At 31.4% G+C, this 21,371-nt stretch overlaps 2 protein-coding genes across 7 annotated transcripts in view; both read right to left on the minus strand.

Annotated features, from left to right (window-relative positions):
• Positions 1-1,044: 1,044 nt before the first annotated feature.
• Positions 1,045-21,371, minus strand: part of LOC143075671 (major vault protein-like) — a 31,283-nt gene continuing 10,956 nt past the window's right edge. Inside the window, exons 1-14 of one of the 6 annotated variants that reach the window (XM_076251196.1) lie at positions 16,182-16,274; positions 14,128-14,295; positions 13,547-13,742; positions 12,436-12,786; positions 11,959-12,084; positions 11,419-11,529; positions 10,977-11,102; positions 8,938-8,949; positions 7,100-7,249; positions 6,426-6,664; positions 4,702-5,044; positions 3,676-3,887; positions 2,703-2,946; positions 1,045-1,401 (exon numbers count right to left, since the gene is read on the minus strand). In XM_076251196.1, the coding sequence (XP_076107311.1) occupies positions 1,063-1,401; positions 2,703-2,946; positions 3,676-3,887; positions 4,702-5,044; positions 6,426-6,664; positions 7,100-7,249; positions 8,938-8,949; positions 10,977-11,102; positions 11,419-11,529; positions 11,959-12,084; positions 12,436-12,786; positions 13,547-13,742; positions 14,128-14,267 (2,589 nt within the window). In that variant the 5' untranslated portion in view covers positions 14,268-14,295; positions 16,182-16,274 and the 3' untranslated portion in view covers positions 1,045-1,062. The other 5 variants (XM_076251198.1, XM_076251195.1, XM_076251197.1 and 2 more) reach the window with 5 other exon arrangements.
• Positions 18,080-20,350, minus strand: LOC143077055 (zinc finger BED domain-containing protein 4-like). The gene is made up of 3 exons (XM_076252942.1): positions 19,889-20,350; positions 19,046-19,508; positions 18,080-18,942 (listed from the first exon to the last, which is right to left on the minus strand). The coding sequence occupies exons 1-3, from the start codon at positions 20,063-20,065 to the stop codon at positions 18,080-18,082; spliced, it is 1,503 nt and encodes a 500-aa protein (XP_076109057.1). The 5' UTR covers positions 20,066-20,350.

Genomic DNA, 21,371 nt, shown 5'->3' on the forward strand with positions numbered 1-21,371 from the left:
CTTCACATGATACTTTGCAGTCATCCAAATTAGTGTGTAGCATGTATTTTGTGTGTTGTTTCTTTTATTTATGAGGTATGTCATGTCCAGGGTTTTGGTACCCAGAAAAAAAAACTATCTTAATATTTAATCTTATGCCAGTGTGAAGTCAAAATAAATAGCCTGTTTGATGTTCTGTTGTGTTCAGTCTTTGTTCAAAAGATTTTATTACTTTAATTTCTTTTAAAGTATGTGGTTAGTGAATTTTTGTTAAGTTTAATATCTTGATATTTCTAAATATTGTAGTTTTTCTTGCTCACTAATAGAAAACAAATAGTACTGAAACATGTGAAATAAGAAGGTGATTATATTTAAATTTTTTATTAACTTTTCTGTTAAAAGTATTTTAATACCTTTTTTTTAAATCCACTACAACTAACCATACATTACATGATTTATAACGATATATAATCACGATATTTACAGTTATGATTGTATTAGGTGCTTACAATAAGTCAATATAAAAGTGGCTGTATGTAAACAGTAAATAATATAAATAACAGACATATATGACTTATTCACCACAGGAGTAAGACAATGATTATTGCACAAAAATTTTGTGTCCTTTTTTATGTTTTTAACAGTATATAAAAGTTATTAAATAATCAAAACTAATAAAGATCAAGATTACTTTCTAATAATAATTTGGATATGAAAATGATATAAAACTATACAATGAAAATAGGAGAGCACTATAAATTTTTATCACATACTTGGTCCATTACTTTTATCAGAATAATATTTTCACACCTCTTTCACTAAAATCCCAAAGTATCACTAGTACTCTCACATCTTTACTTATCACTCAAACATTTTGTCCATTCAAATAAAAAAAAATAACAAAAAGAAACAAAATTATATTCAACAAAATACGGAAGAAGATAATGAAATAAATTCTAACGATATGTGTACAACAAAAAATAAACATAAATGTTTCACCACGGATTACATCAGTCAGTATGGTTACTAAAGGTCATAGTTCAAACTTTATTTTGGTGTTACGTCACAGTTTAACACTAAAGTCTAATCATCATCTTCCTCTTCAGACCTCCTGTTCCTCTTTGCTGGCATCATACCTCCAATTAATCCATTAGCCGTATTAAACAGATTAATTGGTGTGCTACCGTCCGTGATTAAGGTGGATTTCAGGCCCAGGGACTGCAACATACGGACCTGTTGGTCTGGTCCAGCCGAAGCCATTGTTGCCAATGTATTTGCTCCAATAGCATCCACCATGTTCTTGAATTTTGTTGTCTCGATAGTAGACATTTCTTTTGATTTTGAAAGTTCCATATCATTCTGCTCCCTCACATATTTAAGTTCTGCCTCTCTCGCCTGTGTAAGTCTTTCTAATTCAGATTCCTACAAAGTCAACAAAGAAATTGAAAATATGCCCTCAACTTTTGCATTATCAAGAGTAAACATGTACCTTGACATTTGGATTAGAAAAATAAAGTATTCAATTTGTAAGACAATTTTCATTAATTACTTTCAACTGCTTCCTAATAACTTTATTCCTAGTTGTTGTTTTATTAAAATATACTTTTAAAACTTTCTACAAGGTATGTGTTTTGTTCATTGTTGAAGAGCATACTGTTCTCTGTAGTTGTTTACATTCTTATCCATTGGTCTCAGCTTGAAAGTTACGCCATTGACAATCTTACAACATCTCCTTATTTTTTATATTATAACAGATACTGTGGATTCTTTTCTTTTCATGGCTAATGGATACAAATATCCATGGATTGAGAAAGTCCAGACAAGCAATAGGAGATTTGTAGTTTGTTGAACATTTAAATTTGTGGTTTACTTGTACCCAGGAAATACACAATAATTGGTATCCCAGGAATAATAACTGATCCGCAGTATGTATATGTTTAAGGATGTTCGCTCTTCTTGTTTTTGATTTTTTGCAAGATATTCGGAATCCTCTGGTTTTATCCATGTAAGGCCATTAAAAATTTTGCCCTTACCTCTACTTTTCTTTTCATAATTTGATTACAAATAGTTTAAAATGTCATATATGAAAATCTTACAAAATCCTTGTTATTTTTTATTCGTTTTTGAAAGAAAAAAGGTGCAAATGTTAAGTGTATGAAAAATCTAGAGAGAATTAATTCCCGCCAAATTTTCAATGGCTTATATCTAGAAAACAAGCACACGGGCCATTCATTTTTTTCTGCTTTTTTAGTTTCATTATTTATATACTGTCAATTTATAATATTCTTTTAAAAAGCTGGTTATTTAGGATATAACTGTATTGTATTTTAAGCTCCGATGGCATCAATTGGGGATTTGATGGTCGCAAATTAAGTTTACTGGCGACGCGTTAGCAGAGACAGTAAACGGGTATTTGCGACCATCAAATCCCCAATTGATGCCATCGGAGCTTAAAATACAATATTGTTATCTCCATTCTAATGAAACTGACAGAAAACAACGTTAAAACCTGTATTCAAAATATGTCATATGCCGTCTGCGCTTGCGCGTACGTCCCATAGCATCAATTGTCAATTGATGCCATGTAAATAAGTGACGTTATCCAATCAAAATGAACGTTACAAACATTGTTGCATTAGAATTTGAAATAGAGTAATGAACATCCTTAAATCACTGGGTGCATACCCTTTGATTCTGACAGGGCAACACATTATTCTACTTACTGCTTCAATCTTCATGGCCTGTGATTTCAGTTTGGCTTGGTCTACAGCTGCCTCGCCCTCAATCCTGGCAGCTTCAGCTCGGGACTGTGCCTCTGCTTTAGCCTGACCAGTACTCTCTACTGCAGCACTGTTTGCCTGTAATTCTAACAATTGTTTCCTAGATTTCTCAGCTTCTGCTTCATCTGATATCTTTTGTCTCTCTAATCTTCCTTTAGCTTCCTGTTCTAATCTTTCTGCTTCATGCCTGAAAAAAAATATAGATTGATAAAATTCTCCATTTACATTCATTCATTTGTGTTCTGCATATAGCTTCCAAGCATGATAAGAATATAATTCTTTTGTTTCTGAACAACCATGCAAATCATGTACAGGTTCCCAACAATAGGGAGCAGGACCCATTCTATTCATTATGGTATGTAAGTTGAAACAAATTTAGTAACCAACTTTTTGCAACTGTTCATGAATCATGTTTTGAATAAAAAATTTAAACATTTAGCAGGAAATTTTCAAACATAATTTGGGCAAATATACATTGCTGTGATATAAATATATATTGCTGTGATATAAACATACATTGCTGTGATATAATTATATATTGCATTTTTCTAGAACATGGTAAGTCAATATCTGTATAAGCTCACTAGCTTATAGTCAACCGTCAGGCCAGGCGGTTATAAAAATTTAGAGTATAATTTTCGTACTCAAACTCAGAATTCACTTTATAGCTTACTATGCAGTATTGGTTTTGCTCATTGTTGAAGGCCATACGGTGACCTTAATTTGTTAACTTTTATGTAATTTGGTCTCTGGTGGAGAGTTGTCTCATTGGCAATCATACCGCATCTCCAATTTTATAAATATTCTACAGTCATCTTGAATTGAACTGTGTTTTAATGACTACTTTGCAGTAGTCTCCTGTACAATAATTGTGTGTTTTTAAGATACCAGTATAAGTTTCCATAGAGTTATCTACCTTGCAGCAGCTTCCTGTGAGTTTGTTGTGATTTCAATGGCCAGTTGTACAGATTTCTGTAAGGCATCTCTTGTTCTCTGATCTACAGGCTCAACAGATTGGATATCAATACTGGTGAATACCAAGTTGTTTTGTGGGAATTTGAAAACTTCACGTACTTTGTCTTTGTCATCAAAACCAAACACAGAAGATCTGATGATCCTTGCAGAATTCTGTAACATAAATGTGCAAATTTCTTAATTCTGAATTTTTCTGTCCACAGTAGATAATTTTCAGTTTGTACTGATTAATTGTGATCAAAATTTTTGTTTTTTATGGCATAATATATTTTTTCTTCATTTGATAGGATTGATTCACTCCTTGCCGAGGGTGGTAAAGGGTTATTTTCATGCAAAGTGTTTTGCCATTTTTATTTCACGTGCAGCTGTGAAAAAGGTTCGTTCTTCAGTGTTTCGTGAAATTGGTAATAAGATCAACGAGCAGGAAACTTGTAATTGTTCGTTCATCTTGAAATGGCAATTTTATTTCACGTTCAGATACCCTCCCTCTATATGCCCCTCCTTGCTCTGATGAGAAAAAATTACATTATGCAGTGATATAAACATGAAGTTTCCCATCTATCAATATGCCTCATGGAACACCAAAGGATATTCAAGAGTGGTTCTCTTACGCTCTTGAGTTTTTAGCACCACCCCTGGATTTTGAGAAAAGTTTGGAAAATAGTTCTTTAGTATAATTTTGAAAGACAATTTTTAGCTCATGTTTATTTGTTCATAAAATTAAAATGCAAGGTTAAATTCTATGCCATTTTGTCTCTGGTGGAGATTACTCAAATTGCCAATCATACCACACATTTACTTTTATTTGCGCAATATTTATGAATATTTTCTCAATAGCTAAAACAATTTTTATATGCGTAATATTTATGAATAGAACAATAATTTTATGAGTTTGACCTATAAAAGAATTTCAGTGGTAATACCTGTGTCTATTAAGATCTACACTTGTACAGATTATTAATCATACCTTGTGGAAATCATCAAACTGTACTTGAGCCACGGCTCCTCTAATCCGGGAGGCAATGGCCTTGCAGGCATCCCCAACAAAATCAGGTACACTGAAAATCTTAGATGCCTCAGTCTTATCTTCTTTATTTTTAATATCAAAGTGCCAGTTGTATGACAGCTGAAGTGACAATCTAGCGTGATCGGCTGTTTCTACGGTGATAATGTCAGTACAGAAATCAGGTCCAAGAAGTAAACACAATGATTTGATAACATTTTGTTTCTTTGGTTTACCTCCAGAGAGACTAAGCTGTGTGAATTGTTCATCTGGACCCAACATAACTAATTCTGGACCAAACACAACTCTATAAAGGAAAGAAAATTACAAGTGGTATTATTTCTATGTAACTAACTTCTGTGCAATCATCATCAATTGTTTGATACTTAGACCCTGTTCACATTAGCATTTTTTTTATCGATCTAATTTGAATCGATCTAAATAAAACCAGTTAGCGTTCACATTATCTTTAATCATATCGATCTCTATCGGTCTAATATGAACCACTGCGTTCACACTACAATTAAAAACGCAATCAATCTAACCTTTTTGCCCGTAAAACTGTAAACACTGTGTATTATAAATGTTATAAATAGAACTGATTTATCAAATGCATGTGCTGATACACTGATACACACACTTGGAAAAAAAAATTGGATAAAGTTATTGTTTCTCTTGAATCACAATTTAAAATTTTGATACTGGTGTTATTGCAGTTTTCTTTAATTTTGAAAAAAATAACTGTAGAAACGAAGTTACAACACGACGCCGGAAATACTGCGGTTCCTGCAAAGTAAAAAAAATCAACATAAGAAAAGAAGACACAGATTTCGAAAATCTATGCTATGGCGAAGACAACATGTTTACAGTTTGTTTTAAAGGTCTTTTAACAGAGAACTATGGGTTAAACAACGAACCTATGTGATAGTTTTGCCGCTATACATGCGCATACGTTATTTTCGATTCAATCGTACTAGTTTAAACCGATCTCTGCGTTCACATCTAAAGTAAGATCGGTTTACTTTAGATCGATTCAAACTAAATTACCTCTTTTGGTGTTTTAGTTTAGACCGATTGAAGATCGATTCAATGCGTTCACATTAGCCCTTAAACCGATCTAAAGTGAACCGGTCTAGTTTAAATCGATAAAAATGTCCTAGTGTGAACGGGGTCTAATTTTCTAGGATTTCAAGGGTATTGATTAAATTTGTGAATTTTAAGTTTTCAATAAAATACAAATTTTGCCAAAATTGTCTGAATCAATCAACAATTATCAAAGATTTACATAAAGAACTTTGTTTGTTTCTTTCTAGATATTTGATTCCAGTTTCAGCAAAATTTGCCATACCATAGTGGTCAGATTTAATTAATTGAGAAAGCAGGAGTAACCATAAAGAACCATTGATATTCAGCAGGAAAACTGGCATTTCTTGTTGATTAAGATTGATGTCTAACATACTTGGAACCCGCTGAGTTTGAACTCGCAACCTTAAATCGAAAGATTGTGATGATTGTATATGAACCTCTTAGACCATTAGGCCACTAAAGCCCTGAAGAAGTTGGTTTACAATGTGTACTTTCTACTCAATCAATATTCATAGATTGTTATGAATCAAATGACTAGCCTGATTCTGCTCATGGCCTGTTGGATATGGGAATGTATACACTGAGTATGAAAAACTATTTACCTGGCTTTCTTTTCTTTATAATCATAAATCTGTACTGCAGCATTGTGTGGAACTCTGAATGTGACAACACGAGTCTTGTCGCGTGGTTTGGATGAATCACTTGATTTGGACCTATCACTCCTGTCTGCCATAGGGTCTTTTCCTTGGGCAAGAAGGGTCTCAACTGCAGGAGGAAGTTCTTTGGCCCATAATTCCTCATCTTGGTTTAACATATAGGTTTCTCCAGTTACAGCTCTGACCTATAATATGTATAATGTTAATCTTAGTCAAAACTTCACTAGTGTAAAGACAATATCAAACGTTGATGGATGATGGGAGATGTTACTATTTAAATGGTTTGTGTGTTCTCTCAATAATGATATACAGTACCCAGTGTATTTTAAAAACATAACAATACATCAAATCTTAATTTATAATTTTTGGTCAAAATAGAGATCCCCGGTGTTTCATAACATACACAAAATTCTCGGAATTGTTCAGTTACAAAATAGGTTGTTTTTTGTTTAACAAAATTCATGAAAAAATCCTCACTTCAAAAAATAACTTCATTTTGCTAAATATTCCATTTAAAAAAGATTTTTTATCTTTCTTTTGAATTTAAAAAAAAAATGAATTTGTTATTGTTGATTTCAAGTTTTAATGTTAGTATATATATATATATGTGTAACACCAACCTTTCCAGTTTTAATATCTCTGACATAGATTCCCTCATTTTCGTCCAATGGGATTGCAGTTCTCTTCATGATGACCTCGACCTCTACAGGTGGTACATATTCTGCTGGTCCCCTGATCATCCATTTATCTCCTGGTTTCCTTTCAACATCCTTAAATAAAAAGTTTGATAATAAATAACTTTGTTGTCACAAAAAATCTTTCCCAACAGAATCTTGATTTTGTAAATCTTGTTTTGACTATCTTTTTATGTGCTAGTATGAAAAGAAATGACTTCTGAAGACTTAAACTGATAGTATTTATAAAACTACCAACAGTTCTACATTAAAAAGCAGCCATAAAAGTATAAAGTTGAAATGAAAAACTTGTTAGTGCAAAAACTTAAGTCAATAAGCATGGTAAATGCACTGAGAAAAACTTTGTCAAAGGACTGAACTTGTACTTCATGAAAAATATTTTATTGCTCATGCAGAGATAGAACCCCTTTGAAGCTACATTAAGGCTATATGTTGTAAACTCGAAATAAATCATCTTTAAAGCCAGATTAAGTACACAGAAAACAGGTATCTATTAGTAAAGGAGTTTGATGAAATGTGTTTTGAAATTTGAATGAATAGAAATCTCAAACATGTAAGTCTTGAAAATGTAAAAAATGAAAATACTATTATGTTCAAGCAGATATGGCATGAATACCAAGCAAACTTATTAATAGACAGCTTTGAAAATATCAAGAATGAGCATCTCTAATTAAATCAATTTGAGGCTAATAAGTTATTTATTATTCCTTTATTTTAAGGGATACATAATGATCAATTTTCGTTGATGGAGGATAATTTGCATTAAAGTGGATATTTTATTTCTTGGTATTGCCAATCTGTGCTTTTGAAGTCATTAAAAAATTTGTAATGTGTTGAACATTTGAATTTGTAGTTCACCTGTACCCACAAAACCCATGAAAGTTGGCATCCAATGAATAATAGAGTATTGCTTCTTATTGTCCAGTGGCAAGTATTACATAGATATTGGGAACAATAAAAGGCTAATGAGATATGAATATTAGATGACAGCATGAAAATAACTGATTTATTTTGTATCAAGAATTTGTTCTTGAAAATTAAGCTTATTAATATTTATTATGTATCAAGAAGTTCTTGAAAATAACTTATTCAAATCCTTGATTTTAAAATTTCTTTTGAAAACTTGAACAAAAGATTATTGAAATAATATATTCAAACAACACTGAATTTTTAAATATCTATTTACAAAGCGAAGTCACTGTGACTTACTTTTGTATAAACAGTATAGGAATCTCCCAATGGAATTGATGTTGAAATATGAACCTAATATAAAGCATACTTATGTTATTGAAGCACACATTATAAGAAATCTTTTGTTATTATTTAGTACATTTATACAAATTGTAGCACTTTGCAATGCAAACAGCTGAATTACATATCATTCAGGAAATCTACAAATTAACAACTAAATTATGTTTTGAAAAAGTTAAATGTCTTTGTTTATTGAACTATAAATAATTTGTTCTTTTTTCATTGTCTTTAATTAATCGATCTAGTTTCATATAAAAAGCATGGTTTGTTTTCATGATTCCCTTTAATGATGAGAAAAAACACTGGACAATTTAAGGCATTAGCAAAACACATTAGTAAAACACATTAGCAAAACAGGGATTAAAGGACAAACACACATTGAAAACACTAGATAATCAAAGGAAGCACTTCCTATTCTGAAGCAGCTAGCACATTACTTATATCTAATGTGTATGACAAGAATCACAGTTAGATCAAAGCACTGAAAGCATTAAGTGCACTTGCTGACTTACTTTTTCATCAGGCTGAAATAAACAAAAAGGTAATATTCACCTTTTCTCTTCTCTGCTTTACACTTTAATGTTATTTGACATTTTACCATTTCAGAATCTACCAGTAATGCATTTTGGGTAAAAACAAATTAAAAATGCCAAAAATGCAATTTGTTTTTCCAGAAAATAATGGATTTCCAACCAAAGGTGTAATGTAAACTTTACTTAGGTGTTTGAACAGCTTAAAATACCTTAGAGTCCCTTAGATCCTGAAATGGCAAATTAGTCAAAGAGAGACAGGCAGAATTAACATAAGCAGACTTTTAATATTATGGTATACAACAAAATATTAACATGCAGAGTAAATAAATGTTATACAACAAAACAATCTAATCTTTTGACATAACTTTGAAAAATATATGTTCACTGCATAGTGTACTGAATTTAAACACTTCTATAAACCAGATGCTCTGCAGGGCACAGCTTTATACGACCGCAGAGGTTGAACCCTGAACAGTTGGGGCAAGTATGGACACAACATTTAAGCTTCATACAGCTCTGAATTTAGATTGTGATTAAATAGTTGACACAACATAGGTTTCTGACACAGAATGAATGTGGTCTAAGAACTTAAACTTAAAAAGTTAAAAATTTTAAATTGGACATTTACCTATTATGATCCAATATCCAAAATCTTAATACATGGTTAGATTCAGCATATCATAAAACCACAAGAATTCAATTTTAGATAAAAACAATTTATGTTCAATTTTAGACCCTTTAGACCTCAATGTGGACCAATTTGATAACTGGGCGCAAATATTAAAAATCTAAATACATGGTTAGTTTTAGCATATTGAAGAACCCCATATATTCAATTTTTGTTGAAATCAAACAAAGTTTAATTTTTGACCATTTGGACCTTAAAGTCATGAAACGAGTGACTAGTGAAAAATAATGTTTATCCAATTCTTGAACCAATGCATGTATATATCATAAACTTAGTCTTCTGTGCACGATTTTATCATTTTTGACGCAAATATATTGTAGAATCGTCAATTTTTTCTCTCTCTGTCTGTTAAGATTTAACAAATATGGCTGGCTCGAAGTTAACCGATTGTCACCTTATACTAAACAAACAACAAAAAAGCATGGGTATTGAGCTTGTGTTTAACATGTACAATCAGATAATTGTTTATTTTAATGACAAATCCAAGCGAATAGCGATCACCGGAATTTTTATGAGGAGGGTCACGCTAAGGTCACTATGCATACGGAAAATATGTCTGCAAATTGCTTCCTGGAAGCAAGCAATTAAAAAAAAAGTAAACTTCTTCTAAATGTGGACAAATTAAAGAATTTTCTTCAGAAAAAAGTATATGTGCATAAGTTATATAATGAAAACTATCCATTTAGTTATAAAAACATATGTATATTTTTTTTTAATTTGAGGTTTCAATTTGAAAACGGGACAATATTGTGCAATTGAATATTTCTTGTTATTGCGCAAAACTGTGTAATTGAAAATTTCTTGCTATTGCACAATACTGTGCAATTGAAATTTTTTTGCTATTGCACAATACTTAATATAATAATTTTGGACCCTGATTTGGACCAACTTGAAAACTGGGCCCATAATACATGTTTAGATTCAGCATATCAAAGAACCCCAAGAATTCAATTTTTGTTAAAATCAAGCTAATTTTAATGTCAAGGCTTGTTTTTTGAAATAATCATGAAATTCAGTCTCTTTTCTGATTTTTTTCTTTGTTTTGGTATTTTGTAGTCATCATAGTCATGCTTTTTAGGAAATTTATGTTTTATTGATGGAAATGCAGTGACCTGATAAAACCACCCATCTATCTACAAGTAACTGACAAACTGTATCATACACACATGACTTATACCCTGTTAGTTTTGCAGACACAACTGTAATCTATGTTATAGATGCAAGATCCAGACAGATATCTGCCAGCTACCCTAGAGGCCTATACTCAAAACACACAAATCTCATTATCACTTTTCCCATACTTTTTATTAAATATATGTGGGATACTTACAGCATCTGTATCTTTGAATGATTCTGTAGCTCTGAGTATAACACCTTCATCTTCTCCAAGTACATAGACATTCTGGATTCCTCTCTCAAATCGTTCTCCAGGTAACAAAAAGAAGGAACACTCACCCTACCAAAAATACATTGAAATTAGTAATACTACTACCAAATGTATCTTTCTGCATCATAAAGGGAAGCAATTGTCCCCTAATAAAGAAAATATGAACCTTTTGCTATCAAATCTTCTTTATCAAAAAGAAACATCAAATTCCAACCAAAAAGTTATGTAGAATTTTAAATGTATCTTATTTTGAAGTACACACCAAGTTTGCATTACTTTCACAGTTCCCACAGTAAAGTAAAAATTGACATTGAATATTGTATTATAATCATGATAATAGAATAAATAAAGGGGTAAATTCCCATGAAACAATTTTTCCCCATACCTTGACTAATTTCTTTCTACCAAGTTGTGGTCTGCCATGCTCATCTGAAGGGTCAAGGATTATACAGTATTGTCTGCTGGTTAATGTGGTAATATTCACTACTCCAACTACCTGAAATAAAATAAAGTCACCTTCTTTAAAGTCAGAAGCTGGACAGCCATAAATAAATATTCCTTATTAAAAATCAAGGTAAATCATTTCAATCATGGTTATCAAAAATGATCCCTGTGCAATCAACTGAGGTTTTACAAATTAAAACAAGGAAAAATGTTACCAAATTTTTTAAGAGATTATTTTTAAGGATTAGTCCTTTTCAGACAATTTTGTACAATTTATAATTCTTTTAAGCTTTGCGTAAGTTTGACACTTTTCCCCATAATTTGGTTACTAAATAGTATAAATTGTTCCCTTTTATCAGCTGGTTTACAGTAATGGAAAACATTTCATTCACTGGTAAGGACATGTACAGTGAGAAAGCATTGATCACATAGAACAATGGCTACCTCATTATCTGGTATTTCACACCAGTGCAATACATACCTCTTCATACACATTAGGTATGTGTGTTTCTGTGTCTGTCATTTTGATCAACCATTCCTCTCCGTTCTTTCTGGTTACACCAAAGTCGTCTTTAAATGTTCTCAAGGACCTCATATGAAGGGCTTTCTGCAAGATGTGAAAGAAAATATTTAATAACTTTAATATACATATTTCCACCAAACATATTTAAGAATCATCAATTAAAGGAGTACTGTATATTTTTTGTATGATTTACTCTTTATTCTATATATTTTTCTCCTCTCAATAACATGTATTATAGATAGTAACCTTTCTTAAGGTATCCTAGATTCTTTCCTAAACAAATATCAATTGCCATCTATTTTTTTCTAAATTCAAAATCTACCTAAATTTTGTGGTGATACAATAATGTCCATGAATCATTTCACTGTAAATATTACTTTTTTTATTTTCATGTCTCCACAAAAATATTTTGTTGGTCTTATACAGCTTCTTTACCTTATCTGTTAGAACATAGGCATTGACAACATCCACAACTTCTTCATAGGCTCCTGGGAGGTAAGCTCCAGTCTTCTTCACCAGCCATTCCTCACCAGTCACCCTAGCAACACCTTGTCTATCAATAGTCTCCTTCCTGGCCCTCAGTCTAATGGCCTGGTTCGGTCTAATGACTGTGGCCCTGACAGTCTCCTCAATAACAACCTCTTTCCTTGGGATATATGTTCCTGGTCCTTCAAATAGCCACTCATCCCCAGCTGTTCTCTTTTCTTCATCATCATCTTCAAAGTCTAGAATAGCTCTGAGCCGAAGAGCTGAGTTGGCTGCTACCACTTTTAAGGGAGTTACAACCTATAAACAATAAGGGAGATAATAAAATTTGCTGCTAACACTTTTCACGTCATAATAAGCTAGGCCTAATATTATGAATATCAAAAAATGAAAATTTAAATCATACATTGTTAACCTTGAAGATACTAGTTTAACTATCAAACAAGTCATTATAATTTGGAGAACGACATTTAAAGGTGTGTGATATCAAGTATAACATCTAAGACATCTTACTTCCTTGTCACTCTACTGATCAATGTTGATTTAATAACAAATCTTAAATGTTACCTGTACTGGATAGACAATGATAGAAACAAGACCTTGTAAACATATGATTACTTCCTTTTCAATTTCAATTTTACAAATTTTGTTTTCTTCATCCTGGATGATTTTCTCATGCATATGTAACGAAACCAAGACTATTTAAGTTTCAAAAAAGTCAATTTTCTCAGATCTCATTCAAACTATATCTGTGAATATTTCAAAAGCAGATGTTATCATCTGACTAGCAGATAAATGCTTACAAAATCCCTTGCAATGGAGCAATTATGCCAGATTTTGCGATTTTCATTGAATAAGATATACGAAATATTTTGGTGGTGATTGTTATGGTGGATTCAACCATTTTATCAATACATTTGCATGTTAACTTTTATATAGGAGGAATTTATTTGGACAATTTTGTTCTATCCAAGAAAATAAGCAAAAATTTACACCCTGCGAAAATAAGTGCCATACGGTAATACATGAAAACAAAGTGTAGCATAATGGTACATCATACTTGTTTTAGTATTTCCCCAGGGTACAGTGGGAAAGGATCCTGTGCCAATCTTATCTCCTGGTCAGCATGTACAAGTTTGGCCTGTCCACTTTCGTCAAAGACAACTTTACATTCTTTGTCTTTCAGTACTGGGTTTTCAATAATACAATAATGCCTTGGGGGGACAGTGATCATACGCTCTGGTCCATATACAACTCTGTAAGTAAAATTGCACATATGATACACGTTTTACAGTAGCTTTTCCCTTTGGATTACAATAATAGCTTAGAGAAATGTAAGAATAATAATTTATTGTATCTATGATGAGTTTATTTAAACATGTAAAAAAAAACTTCAAATATAATTTTCATTAACTATAAACAATTTCTTCATTTTGTGATTAAAAATGGCAGAATAATATCAAGAAATGTTCATTGTATATAATGAACACTAGTAGTGATTACACATGGCCTTACATTAAAAAGAAAGGTCTATGGAACTTTTTCTAGTTCTGTATTTTCAAGGTTCCGATCAAACATATGTCCAAGATATGTAGGTGGTCCTTTTGTTACGTGGAAGCACTCTATAGAAAAAGTCCTTACCTTTCATTGTCTTGTCTAATGAAGGTCTGTGGACCTATCTCTAGTCTTGTGATGTTAAGATTTTGGTCCAATACATGTAGATAGTAATATGGTGGTATTCTGTAGATAGGTTCATCTGCTGATCTCCTTGGTGCGGACATGATGATGGTGGATGTATAACAATATTATCTATAATTTAAATAACTTTGTTAATTAATGGTTTTACCCTGGTTAACTTTATGTTTTATATTTTGTCATATATATACATGTATGTGACACCATTCAGAAAATGCTAGGTTTAGCTTTGATGGGACAACACTGGTGGACTGTTGTGTGTACATTTAAAGAGAACACTGGTCAACTGTGACTTGTCAGATGTTAGCAGAATTTATTAATTTCAGACATTTTTTATTCTGCATTTAAGTGTGTTTCTGTGCAAACTAACCATCAAATAAATAAAACAAGAATGTATCCATACATGTAGTTACACAGATGCCTCTACTCAGACAGACTGACAAACGGACAAATGGACACACAAAGCAAAAAACATACTGCCCCTAGGTGGGGTATACAAATTATAGATGTCTTATTACAAAAATGTATCATTGTAATGAAAGTTTATGCAGGTATAGCATTTAGGAAAGACAATATAAAAGTTTAATTTCCAAGATACATGTACCAATGCTAAGATGGACAAGAAATGGAAGTGTTTAACGACCTTGACTGGCTCTTCAGCCCTCGCACTGTCGGCTCAAGATGGACAGTGTCTTTCTACATAAGTCTGAGAGAGATAACAACTGACAGGCTTGCAATCTGCAGATCTATCCAATACAATATATTTGGACCAAATGACCTAATATACCCTCAGGCCCTGGGGTGACTTATAACATTACATTAACATAAAATGAAGATGACAGATGAAGGGTGGGAGTTGTTTCATTGGCAATCATATGATCTAGATATGCTAGATTAACTATCTATTATACCTTATCAAACCTATAACATATCTTTAAGAAATCATAAATTCTAAAAGCAAAAGAAAAATTGTGAAATATACCTAACAATTGTTATTCCTTAATTCAGCATTAATTTTTGTCCTACATTTTGAACCTCACTTTAAATTTTACTGTTTAGAATACAGGGAAACAAATAAATGCATCATATATCTTTTGCCTAATTTGATAAAAATGTGTGAAAAAATAAGGCATATATATACATGATAATATAAAATATGTCAAGAACCTACCTGAAAAAATGCTGACGCTAATGAATGGATTGGTTGGTTGGATACAAGCCAAACATAATATTCACAATAAGTACACTTTAACCTTCCCAAGTTAATCAATATATACCCAACCAAGCATTCAAGTTATTTACTAGGATAATATATACATATTGATTTTAATGATTAGAATTTGACATACACATGTATTATAAACAATTATGTTTAGATAACTGTGTACCTTTTAATATCTGATAAAACATGTTAAAAGTTGCATTTGGCCCAGGAAAATTCATAATAGTCCAGGCTATATTTCCTTTCATATTAAATTGATTCCTTGTGCTATCTTTATTTGCCATTATTTCATTGGGTAAAATCATGTCCTTGTATTTATACAAATGTGTAAAAAAAAAAAATCCGTCTACAGGCTTAATTGTTTTGTACTTTGGATGATGAGTAGGTCATCTTCAGTAATTAATCAGCTTGTGAAAATTAGTAATGTTTGTCTTGTTAAGTTGTAACAGAATTTTTTTCACAGAATTATATCTTAATTTTAATTGTACATCAAAAATTTTAAAATTCACTATAAAACAAAATAATTTTTATCATATGACATATCTAAATTTTTTTCCCAATTTTCTTAAGACTACAATTAGTTAAAATAAGTAACTAACCTTACAAAAAATTTACTTTTAGTTGGTAACTTATTAAATTGTTCCTGCAGATTAATACTCCATGTAAATGTAGGTCAAATGCTATAGCTAAATACTAAGTCAGGCTACATTATTAACCTCAAACAGTAGAAAAATGTGTACAGCTACCATCTAAACATTTTCCTAAATAATTTACTCACATAAAAGTTCTCCAATTTATGGGTAATAAAAATGCTGGCTCAAACAAATATCTGACCTTAGTCAGCACTGAGTGGTGCAATACACAGTAAAGTCTAAAATTAGAAATGGGGATTTCACAACCAGCTTACCTATTTACGTCAATTGGATTTCTCATGTGTGCTGGTTATGACAAGTTATACTGTTGTATAAATTGAATTGATATTATGCATATGGATGATTTTTGTTGGGTTTTACAAGTACTGAGATAAAATTCAAAACTTAAATAGTGTTTACAGCAAAATTTTATCCATATCAAAATTAATATTTTTATAATGTAAACATTTTGTACTATTCCTTTTGTATTCAGTTGACATAAAAGATAAACAACATTTACATTACAATCCCTTTTTTGTTTCTTTGAGAAGGAATATAAATATGATTAAACTTAAACCACCAGATCTGATTTTGGATGCATAGGGTGTGCATTTTCTTTATCATAATTAGAATTTCTGAAATGGAAATTGCTTTCTTACTGCAAGGTCAAAACTAATTAATTTATGATTCAAGGCCAATTCTGAAGCATCCCCATGGTACATGTGTGAATTATATTGAAGTTAATGGGGTACAAATAGGAAAATTCTTATTTATTCATTGTGACACATTCATTTTTGACATGAAAATGTAGTTTTAAATGAATTTAGCTCCTAGATAGGTCCACCTGTATGCCCGATTTTCACACATGTTGTTCCTTGGCCAGTTATCTTCAAACATGTCTCAGATTTTCAAAAACAAATTTACACCCAATGAAATTTATTCTTTTATGAGTTTGCAAACTTCATGGAAGGTTTATGAGAGAATGAAATACAATAAGGAAAATCTGAAACACGTTTTTGGAGGTAACAAACTGTGTTGTATAAAAATCTAAAAAATATTTTGGGTTGCTATGAATAATAAAGAAGATAATTCCATTCAAGCGTGGACATCACGACTGTAGCAACTTATTACATAATAATTTATCACCATTTGAAAGATTAATCTTTATTCTTTCTTTTGGGAGCTCAATTATACAATTCAAAGCTGGATGATCTATATACATTACATCAGCATGATCAGTTTATAGTAAGTCTGACATGTCTGATTGGGGGTGAAAAAATCTTTGTATTGTGCTACCATAATTTATCTTCTTGCTGAAGTACCAGATAATTAATAAATGATTAGGCTATCCACATTTCTTTATAAATTAAAATGACAGACTTCAGAGCCTTAAGCATTATTGCAGATTCACGATTTTACATTCATCTCAGGACAGTTTATCTTCAGTATATATATAGCAACATGAGCTATTCATGATGATCATAAGGGTCATTGTCGAAGGCCGTACAGTGACTTATAGCTTTTAACTTTACATCATTTGGTCTCTGGTGGAGAGTTGTCACATGGGCAAATCATGAGCCTTCAGATGACCAATTTAAGTGCCACACTGACAGTTAGTCAAGTTGGAGGCAACAGAAAAACCCTTGACTAGGGATAAAATGATAATTTTCTAAAATGAAAATTTGACAGAAAATCTTTCTTTAAATTATTTGTTTTGTTTTAAAACGTAACATACACCTGTACATGGCAGACATGGGGTCAATTACATTTGAAAGTAATTAATTACATTCAATTACAATTACAAAATCTTCAATTAAATTACACATTACATTTGACTTTTTTTACCAATGTAATTAATTACATTCCAATTACTTGGCAAATGTAATTAATTACTTCAATTACATTTGAAAGGAAATTTAAGATAAAACATTGAAAACATGCATTTATTCTATGATATGTACATAAGTATTATACATTGCTCTATAGTTATAACAATTAGACAGTGTTCAACTAGTATATACATTTTTGTATTGTGTCATATAACTTATTTAAGCATTTTCCCATTACATTTGACCATCATCAGCTTTTCAAATGTTCCATCAGCCAGTCTGCACCTTTCCGGCCTAAATGTTTTTCCAGCAGTGCTAAATAAGCGTTCAACTGGTGCAGATGTGGCTGGAATAGCTAAATATTGCACTGCTAACTTAGCTAGACGTGGTAAACGTTGACAGTTACTATGCCAATACAAAAGAGGGTCTTTTGACATATCAATACAATTATCTGACAAGTAATCATCCATTTCTGAACTTACAGAAATCCCTGAAGGGTTTCTTTTTCTTTCCACTGATGGGGCTGGCATGAAACTGAAAAGATCATCATTTTTTGCTCGCTTACATGGGGGAGAATTTTGATCACAAGGGGGCTCAGATGATGTAGGGACTTGACTAAGTTTGTCCTTAACAACAGCTAAACACTGATCAATCTGTTCAGTTTCACACCATCTGGTCTTAAATCTTGGGTCTAAAAAGCTAGCAAGAATATATGCTTCATCCTCTACAAACTGAAACAATCTTTCTTCAACAGAAGATTTCAATGATTTTATCATTTTACAATTATAGTCAACTGATATAAGTTTTAACTGGTGTTTTAATCCAAGTGTTACAGGAATTGGCAAGCTAGCAGTTACAGTTTTTTCACCTTGGACAAGGACTGTAGCTTTGTCAAAAGGTTCAAGTATAGTACATAATTCAGAAAGCAGTTTTCTCTCATAGGATGAAAGCTTAGTTTTACAGTCTATTTTGTCCAATTCTAATTCTGGCACATTCAAAACTGAGCAAATCATATGCAGTTGTGAATTCCATCTTGTAGCATTAGCAGCTTGCAATCTTTTATAATCTTCAAGGATTTCTGAAGCAATAATAGATTTCCTAACAAAACTGACAATATTTGATGCCTTTGTAATAACAGTTTTAAGGTGGGGTGAACAATCTTTCAGGCCATCCTTAACAACCAATTGTAAGGTGTGTGCAAAGCATCTTGAATGTTTGGGTAAGCAGTCGGATAAATGTAGCCCAGTCCAAAATAAAGTGGCCTGTGATTCCCAAAAATCCTCTCATTTGTCTACTAGACCAGAGATCAATGGTTAAACACACACTTTCAGCTCTTTTAAGAGTATTTACAAGGTTATTTTTTATTTCAACCGATTTTTCATGTAGAAGTTTCGAAGATAAATGCTTTCTGCTAGGCACTTGATACTTAGTGTCAGCTTTTTCCATCAAGTTTTTAAATTCTTCACTTTCGACAATAGAGAGTGGTAAAAGATCCCCAGCTATGAACATTATAAGAGCATTTGTCATTTCTAACTGTTTTGGATCAGACGGTGAATATTTTACACTTTTTTTTATGCATTGTGTCAATGTTGGTTGAATTTCTTTATTCTCAGAATGCAGAATGTACAAATCTCTGTGTTTTCTCTGAAAATTACAAAAGGCCTTATTTAATATCTTGAAAATATTAAATTGTTTTAATTTACCTATTGAAATTTTACATTTATTTAAATTTATTTGATTGTAAATGATACAAAAAAAGAGCACTATTTTTTATTTTTTGAAATGATTTTCATTTTTATCCCAGCTTATTCAAATTATTTATCTTAAATAAGTGATTTAGAAATCTGACTTCTTAAAACAAAAATAAACTTTAGTTTTAATCACAACTAATTAATTTAATAAACAAAATATTTTCCAAATTTAAATGTAAGCTATTAGAGGATATAAGATAAATGAAATCTGATTAGAAATGAAAAAGAAGCATTATGAATTTATTAATTTTTAAAATTCTTATATAGTATTACCTTCATATGTGTAACAAAGTTGGATGTAACTTTATAACTTCCACTAATGAGGGTGCCACAATGCATACATTTTCCTTTGAAAGTATTTCCATTTTGGAAGTCATCAGGAACAGTAAAATGTTCCAGTACACTCTTGGAGCTCATTTTTAAATCTGATAAAATGTTTTCTTTCAACATTCATATATATAGTGAACAAATTTTGCAAGTGATATTTTGTCATATGCATTATCCCTTCAAGAATTTAAACATGTACCTATAGGCCCTAGGGGTATATTTATCTCTCTCTAATTAGCCTTATATCTGTTTAACATAACTGTTATAAAAACAGTCATTATATAGTTTGTAATAAAACAAATAGCCAGAGGTTATATTTATTGGTTATTTAAGTCCTTGAATAAAGTTAATTATGTTAAATCAATGTCTTAAAATATCTATCTAAATCTACTAATTAAGGTCGAGACAGTGACTTCCTAGTGGTTTCTTTTAAAATTATGGCATGTGTCTACATTTTTTTTATCATTCAATACAAAATGAAGAATCTACCATGGTTGTGCTAATACAGAAAGTATACTGTGAAGGCTTTTCTTTGTCAGCTTACAACATTTGTTAAGATTATTGCTTTTAATAATTTTTTGAGAAAACACAAGATTTAATCTTTTGATCCAAAATTTCAAATGTAATTGACTTGTAATTGAAAAGTAATTGTCAATTACAGGCAATTTTGGCTATGTAATTAATTACATTCAATTACATGTAATTGAAAAAATGCTCAATTACACATTACATTCAATTACATGATAAATTGTAATTAATTACAGTCAATTACAATTACATATTTCAATTACCCCATGTCTGGTACATGGTGTAGCTATGACCGGGGAACTCACATTTAAAACAGGAATAACTACATTTAATAACCAGATGCTCCACAGGGCGCAGCTTTATACGACCGCAGAGGTTGAACCCTCACGGAACGGTTGGGGCAAGTATGGACACAACATTCAAGCTGGATTCAGCTCTAAATTTGGATTGTGATTAAATAGTTGACACAGCATAGGTTTCTGACACAGAATGAATGTGGTCTAATGAACTTAAAATATTTTTTTTGCCTTTGAGCAATTCACTATGCTGTTGAATATTAATCCTCTCAAAAAAATGTTTGAAGAAATTTTCTTTTTATTTATGACATCTGGAATGAGAAAAATTTAACCCCCCCTTTTTTTCACATCCCCCTTTCCCTTTTTCCAAAACTGATCTCAATTCAAATTTCTAATGGAGTTTGCAACAATAACTACTCATTTAAATACATCATAAAATATTAAAATGTAAAATAAAGTGCTTGTTATCACTGAATGGTAAAGATTGTTTTAATATATCAGTTGGTAGTAAAAGTGAATATACATTGTATATTGTATAAAACAATGATTTAAGTTGATTCAACTACTATTCTGGACAAAGAAAGATAACTCCAATTGAAAATTTC

This window comes from Mytilus galloprovincialis, chromosome 5 (assembly GCF_965363235.1).
Source record: "Mytilus galloprovincialis chromosome 5, xbMytGall1.hap1.1, whole genome shotgun sequence".
Lineage (NCBI taxonomy): Eukaryota > Metazoa > Mollusca > Bivalvia > Mytilida > Mytilidae > Mytilus > Mytilus galloprovincialis.

Coding starts and splice junctions, on each gene's coding strand:
- LOC143077055 (XM_076252942.1), bottom strand. CDS start 20,065: ATGTTGAAAGAAAACATTTTATCAGATTTAAAAATGAGCTCCAAGAGT. Junction 19,509..19,888: donor ACTTTGTTACACATATGAAG/GTAATACTATAT, acceptor TGTAATTTTCAG/AGAAAACACAGAGATTTGTA. Junction 18,943..19,045: donor TTGCACACACCTTACAATTG/GTTGTTAAGGAT, acceptor TTATTGCTTCAG/AAATCCTTGAAGATTATAAA.